Consider the following 7,717-nt stretch of genomic DNA (forward strand, 5'->3'; position numbering starts at 1 on the left):
ATTGGATTTGTTGGGATTTGCTTCCTTGCGCTCGTGATGCGTTGTGCTGGTGTTTGTGAAGGTTGCAGTGGTTGGTTTATTCCTCAAGATCTTCTAGAGTTTTGTTTGTTAACCACTTATGGTTGTTTAGTTCTTATTTATTTGTTTGGTTATTGGTCATTGGTTTATTGGTTTTGACTAAGTTGCTTAAGTTAGTTTTAGATTTTTGGGGTTTGATTTTGTTTTCCCGAAACCTCATGGTTGGAACTACGGTATTCCTCCGCCATAAGTGAGGGGTTTCTATTAAAGATAGGAGGTGCCGACCTCTTTTTCCGGAAAAAAAAAAAAAAAACCTTGGATCTGGACCATATTCTAAAGAAAAAAAAAAAGAAGCAAGATAAAGTGAAGCCAGGGAAAAAAAAAAAAAAAAAAGAGGAGAAGAAAGAAAAAAGAAGAAAGAAATGGGAAAAAAATTGGCAAAGAATGAGGGAAGAAAGAAACAAAAACAAAAGAAGAATGAAAAAATATAAATGATAAAAAGCTGAAAGCTTAAAAAGGGGAAAGCGAAAAAAGGAAGAAGAAGCAATTCAAGGTAGCTTTGTCTAGTCCTATACACTACCCTAAACTATGAAAAGACCAGACAGGATCTGACTGGCCGGCCCCCCCCCACCCCACCTTACCTTTTCGGGTACATAGGCAGCCTGTCTCAAGGAACAAATTCGATCCAAAATGTTTAACCTAGTAAGGGTATTCTGAATTTGAATACAATAAGGGCAAGATGGGATTTTGAGCCTAGTTGCCTTTTATTCCTCTAAACCCTCACCCTAGCCTTTTTCGTCTTTGTTTTTCAGTCCATACTAAGGTTGAAGCTCATATTATGGTACTTTAACAGCTCCTACCCAGCTTCAAAAACAAGAAAACAAAGGCTCATATTGGAATAACAGGGATAGTGTGTTGGATGATTAGTGCATTTACCTATACCTGTGAGATAGTGACATCTTGTAACATGAAAACGTCTGCATGTATGGCGTCCCTGGGCTACAAGGCTCCCCACTTTGCGACAGTGAGGCTGTCACACTTACCCCTGCTTTTATGCAGAGAAGCTGTTGTGACCAACTAGTCACAAAGGAGCAACCTTACCATTGATCCCAAGGCTTTTAAAGGTGATGTATGTGTAGAGCTGGCCTTTTGTGAAGACCAGGAATGGCACCACATGAGACGTCAGGGCACAAAGAAAAATGTGGGAAAAAAAAAGGTCCAGACCCAGTGGGCGTGTGGCATGTGTAGGCTGCGGTTGCAGTGACTATGGTAAGACCCAGGTACGGTAGCATGTTAGGGAAGCCCCACCATATGTGCTTGCTGGGGCAAAACTAGTTTTCCATATGATGTGTTCCCCCCATCAAGGGGTATTGGGTCATAGGATTTGAACATACCTGGCTGATGGAACACTTGGGGTGTGCCGCTGCTATATTTGGTAGCTGTTACTCTCTGTTACAATATATCAACCACTTCCAGCTGTAGACACCCATTTTTATCCCCTCCAAAAGAAGTTTTGCTTTTTTTAAAAAAAAAAAAATTTAAAATATATATATACATATAGGCACAGCAGGCCAGTGCAGCTCACCACATCAATATTTTGGAGTCCTAGGATTCTGAATGGGCATTTGATGATGCCCCCTGCTGTTCACTGTTGCTTCAGCCATTTAGAGTTTCAATGTAATGTTGTCAATGTAACTTTTGATGGACTCTGTTCTGCTGCATCAAGTTTGTACTAAATTAAGCTGGTTTTCAAAAAAAATTATGTGTAATTACAGGTTGTGTTGTACTATATTTGTTCTGATTTGTGTGAATAAAAGTTGTTTTCCTACCTCCCTTTCTTGAAATTATTAGATTCATTGCCCCATTAAACTTGAGCTATAATCAGGGTGTTGATGCAACTTCTTGTGTTGGCTTGAGCATTTGACTGTAGATGTGCCTGTGGGATAGAGTATTTGTGGCACCTCTCTATCTTCTTTGTCAGGATGAGGCTGTCTACTTTTGTCCTTGTGCATTGGAATGGCATTAGATGCAATATTCATCCTTCCATTCCAGAAATTTTGATATTTTTTTTGGTTTTCAGCCTTGAGGCTGCAGGGATTCTTCGGGAATTGGCAAATTACCTTGATGCCCATATCGCTAATAGTGAGCTGATTGCAAGTGCAATTGGTGTCGTCTCAGCAATCATAGACAATGTTCCATTGGCTGCTGCAACAATGGGAATGTATGATCTCTCCTCATACCCGCAGGATTCCGAGTTATGGCAACTGGTTGCGTATTGTGTTGGCACTGGTGGGTCTATGTTAGTCATTGGCTCTGCAGCTGGGGTGGCATTCATGGGGATGGAAAAGGTGGACTTCTTTTGGTACTTGCGGAAGGTATATGCTGCTGCTTGATCGAATTCAAATCCTTCCATTATTTATTTATTTTTTTCTTGTTTGAGTAAAACAAACCATTCTTCTTTTTGCAGGTCAGTGGTTTTGCTTTTGCAGGTTATGCTGCTGGTATTGCTACCTACTTAGCAGTTCATAATCTCCCCATCTCCCTTCCCACAACTCTGGCTCGTTTTCCTTTCCTCTCCAGTTGATGAACTGGGCTTCTGATGCCTTCGAACATACGGATTATCTCAAAAAGAACTGTGCAGTTGGCAGTAGATTTGTCTAGCAGATAACAAATGGTGAAGTTGGGGCTCATAGAAAATGCTACCAGATTCATTTGAGAAAAACGGGGAAAAAGTAAAGAATAGAATAATTTCTAGGCGAATGTTTTAGTAGCAGTTGGTTGGATAAATGATAGATCATATGCCCCGCAATCCAACTGAACATGCCTTATGTGAGAAATGCCATATGCTTTCAGTCATGAGTTTGTTCAATAACAATTGCCATTGTTATTAATTTTTCCCAACATTGTTAGGGAAAAAAAAATCAACATATGATATATTTAGGTTCCATAGTTCATGGAATCATTATTCTTAGAACAGAGTGATTATAAAAAAGAATTTGATAGTTGTTGCCTCTATGAAAAAACGAAGGATTGCAATCAAACACGGGCTGAGAGGGCTCGGGATGTGTTTCGAATGAGACTCCAATGCCTAACTCAGAGGACATAAGAGATCTTAAATTGGTAATGGTTAAAAAAGTAGTGATGCTTTTATTCCTCCTTTTACAGGCATGCCCTTTCAACGATTATGAAATAGAAGTAAGTGTTATTATTAATTCAGGAGTTGGTTACTTCCGCTACAATGGATTCAAGTCCTCTCAACTTTTGCTTGTGGTCACTCTGGGTCTTATATTCTCTTGGGCTTTTAGCTCCCCGTAAAGGTGTTTTTTTGGGTCGTAGTATACTCCTCCAGTCCCAGTTGTATCTTTCATGCTTGAGGGTACGAATGATGAAGGTTTTATTTGCTTATAATCGAACACTTAAGATGATATCAACACATATTTTCTTATAAAAAATAGGACCTAACAGCTACTTAATTGCTCAAAATTCATTTGAGCACATTGATCTAAGTATGAACAAATAAACAAATATGCTTGGGTGATTTCAATTCATGAAAACCTAGCTCTCAAGGTGGTTGTTAAAACTTGATATACATTGTTGGCTCACAACCTAAAGGCTTAAGCTTTTAGATAAAGTGGTATTATTTATCATTTGTTTATCTCTCTACGTGCTGTTGGGCTGTACATGCGGGAGAGTGTTAAAGCTTGATATACATTGTTGACCTAATTGTATTCCATTTATATAAATATGTTGTGGACCTCACCCTTGATTTTCTTGTTGAGGGGAGTGTTTTGGGTGTTTGGGCCGAGGTGATCCCTGAATCCGTCACTCTCTTTTATTTTCTTTTTTTGGACCTCAAGCTTGGTGTGTTTTTTAACCAAGGCAAGTCTTTGGACTTTTGGGCCAAGGTGATCTCCTAATCCCATGTTGGAAGTGGTTATTCTTAAGTGCTTTAACCATGGCAGACTCAGGTTATTTCAACGGCATTTCCCAAGGTTATTCTCCTCATCTTAACAACTACAAAGACTTGCCCATCAAGGGCATCTCCCAAGGTTGTTAGCTCAAATCTAATGGTTGAGATGACCTTCCTTTTTATAGGTATTTTCTAGGGTTACCATCACCTGTCTTAATGACGACAACTCTTCTCGGCATTTTGCGAAACTTATCACATAGGCTCTCTTACCTAGTCCATCTTCTCTTTTATAGGTATTTCCTAAGATCACCACCTCGGGAGGTATATTTATCTTCTAAGGCTATTTGGCAAGGCCGATTTTAACTTTTGATATCTGGACCATTTTTTATTTTTTTTATGGGTCTACCTAACCTTTTGTACTTGGTCATTTTGCCAAGTAAGCCTATTTGGCCCTTTGTTTCTAGCCATTTTTTCAATTTAATTTCTTCAAGTGAACCTATTTGGTCTTTTGTGCTTTTGTTTTTTGAAATAATTCTAATTAGCTTTCAATATCTAAAACTGTAACCAATGTTGTTTTTGATTAGATCCCTCCTTGCAAAAATCTATGAAGTTTTAATAAGAGACTCAATGTTTTATTATCAATCAAAAATTTTATGCTTGAGATTGTAATAGAGCATAAAAGTTCACAAGACACGCAATAACATTAACAAGATCTACAATGTTCTTGAGGGATTTGCCTGTTAAACCTAATATAAAGATGACCAAAATTTCTACCTTCTTTGTAAGTCTAGCTACTAAAATTAATTCCATTTTTGAAAAATTAAGAGCATTATTTTTTGGCAACATAAAGGGAGGACTTGTCTTCCACTGTCCACCAACTCTCCTCTTATAGTTTCACCTTTTCTAGGCCCTTTACTATCTAAAGTACTTTTAAGAGTGTCGAGAGTACGATTAAGTATGGATATAGATACAAGTATGAGAGAATATATTGTTATTAATATTTATAAAAATTTAGGAGGCAATATGGTGAATATATATTCGTGATTAAATATTCATGTACGATGAAAAATGTATATTCATGATTAAATATTCGTGCACTAAGACAAAAATACATTCATGATTAAATATTCATATGCTATGATAAATATTTATATTCATGACTAAATATTTGGGCACACATGCACACATTCATGATTAAATATTTGTGCACTATGCCTAGCTCATTTATCTTTGTAGGTATTCAATCGCCGTCCTTCATTTTTTTGACGGCAACAACTTATATAGGAAAAAAAAAAAAAAACTGTTATTATCTTAAGCAAATGGCAATACGATTTCTTTAATAAATTCATAAAAAAGAATAAAAGAAGAATGATTATTTCTTAATTTCATCATGAATGTCTATTCCTTTCTATTTCATGTTAGATGGAATTAATGTGTTTGAAAACCAAACGAAACCTTAGGAGCCGGTTGGTGTAATCGTCAAAAATTTAGAAAATGAAAACTAGAAATAAAAATTTAAAATAAAAAATTGAAACTAAAAATTTGAAATCAAACATGTAAACAAATGCTCACTTTTTGTCTTTAAATCAAATAATATTTTAAAAAATATTATAAAATAATTAAACTAGAACATAATACAAATTTGAAAATTACTGTAATAGAATTAAAAAATATTATAATAATTTTACTTGAATGTTATGCTTTAAATTTCACTTTACAATAACAATCTTATCCTATTGAAAAATAGTAAAATATTTTTCAATTTACTTTTTTGTTTTTATTTTTTTTTTGGAAATTGTATAGATATCATTATTCTAATTATATTTAGATTCAGTTGATCATTTTATTTTAATTTTAGTTAAAAATGTGTATAAAATGAATAATTTAATTCCAAAAACTACTTTTGGATATAAAAATTTTTGATAAGCACGTTGTAAAGTAACTAAAATCATAAAATCTAGGGTTTCATTTTTTCACCAAACAGTGAAAATCGATAATAGAAGTAAAGGACTAAAACAAATAATGGTTGTATTATTTACTAAACGTTTGGTAATAGACAAATTAAATTCAAATGCAAAATAACGTCTTACATGTTGTTATACATGGCAGTTGAAAGCTTTAAAATGTGGATAGTTAATTAAAGTATAAGTTTAGAGAAATCATGTGAAATAAACTTTAATTAAGGATATACATGCTCCAAAATTAATAAGCAACTAATCAATTATATTTTTTTATTAAAATTAATATACGTAATAATTAATTACTTTAGACAAATTGACTAGGAGTTTAATGGAGAGACAAGATCTTAAGTTGCTCCCTAAGATTTCAGTGCATGTAATATATGGCGGGGGTGGGGGGGGGTTGTGTGCGGGTGAGGGGAGGTTAACGTGTAAATGTTTAGAGTGCTGAAACACGTTTGCATCTGACGACGCACGTAAATGCATGCAGACATACAAATTTTAGCAATACGAATTTTGCAGTAAAAGACAATTGAATTTAAGGAATTAATTTAACTAGACATGCAAATTTAGGCAATACAAATTTTGTAGTAAAAGACAATTGAATTTAAGGAATTAACTTAACTAGACATGCAAATTTAGACGATACGAATTATGTGTCATTTTTTAGATTTGGCAGTATTGAATTCTTTAGAGATACGAATTATTAAATGATATATACAAAAGAATAAAAAAAATAATCAATTATATACAAATGAAATCAAAACAATCAATGATATACATACAAATAAAATGCAATTAAAGTAATGGTAAACTACTCCGTGCCGCAGCGAGGTCGTGGTGGCTGCCGTCTGCGTCTACCCTCTCCCTGCTCGTCAGCATCATCAGGTGTTCTGGCCCGTCGTACTGGATGTGAATCCTCTCCCCCAAGAGGTGCTGCATCATCATCATCAGCCATGCGGAGCGTACGCGGTGAGAAATGATACGATGTCTCGGGACGAGAACGAGGCGGCCTAGGGAGTGCATCGACCTCCACCCCATCGAAAAGATCGTCCAATAAAAATGACATGGATGGGGTAGCAGCAGAGTCGGATGGGGTATCAGTCGGTCTGCTCAATGGTCCGGCAATATGAGCTGCAGTGGAAGGCGCCATAAGGCGCTGACAGGCTGAACAAGTACTCGGCCTGTACGACTGGTGGGGAGGACATGGGAGTCCCTGGACGACTAGAGGAGGCATGTCATCCTTCTCGTACTGGAGCTGGTCGACCTCCTCGTGTTGGTACATCAGGTCAACCTCCTCGATCTGGGATCCGTCGACTGTCCTCATGGACGAGGTCCAGTGCAGCACTCATCAATTGGTGGATCGCAGGATCTGACGAGATCTGCTCTGCCTCAATGACTATGTCAGCCTGCAGGATATGAACATATTTTATTAACGCATTCAAATCGGAACATATATATAATAAAATGAGTTGTGGCATTAATCTTCTTACGAGGCTCAAATATACAGCTGCGGTCCTGTCGACGAAGCAGCGTGTGATAGACCTATACCAAGTGAAGTATGGGTCATCTAGATGCATCGGACTGTGCTCCGCCACTCCTCGTACGATGTAGTCTCATTGATGCTCCCACGCAGTGACGAATATCGCGTGCGTACTCGATCAGTTTGTGACCCCTCGACCGCGCCCATCCATGTCGGGGAGATCGTCCCCAACAATATCTACCCCTGAAGTCATAAATGGGGCAGGAATGACCTGTCGAAACCCGAACTATCGCATGACTCGATCGGGGAGATACCACTCAATAATATGAAAGCATATGAATGGCACTC

At 37.0% G+C, this 7,717-nt stretch overlaps 1 protein-coding gene across 2 annotated transcripts in view; it reads left to right on the forward strand.

Annotated features, from left to right (window-relative positions):
• LOC131156144 (sodium/proton antiporter 1) overlaps positions 1-3,230 on the forward strand; it is a 59,015-nt gene extending 55,785 nt beyond the window's left edge. For both annotated transcript variants that reach the window (XM_058109595.1, XM_058109594.1), the window contains exons 9-10: positions 2,099-2,393; positions 2,486-3,230. In XM_058109595.1, the coding sequence (XP_057965578.1) occupies positions 2,099-2,393; positions 2,486-2,602 (412 nt within the window). In that variant the 3' untranslated portion in view covers positions 2,603-3,230. The remainder of the gene's footprint in view (positions 1-2,098; positions 2,394-2,485) is intronic.
• The last annotated feature ends 4,487 nt before the right edge of the window (positions 3,231-7,717 follow it).

Source organism: Malania oleifera, chromosome 5, assembly GCF_029873635.1.
Source record: "Malania oleifera isolate guangnan ecotype guangnan chromosome 5, ASM2987363v1, whole genome shotgun sequence".
Lineage (NCBI taxonomy): Eukaryota > Viridiplantae > Streptophyta > Magnoliopsida > Santalales > Ximeniaceae > Malania > Malania oleifera.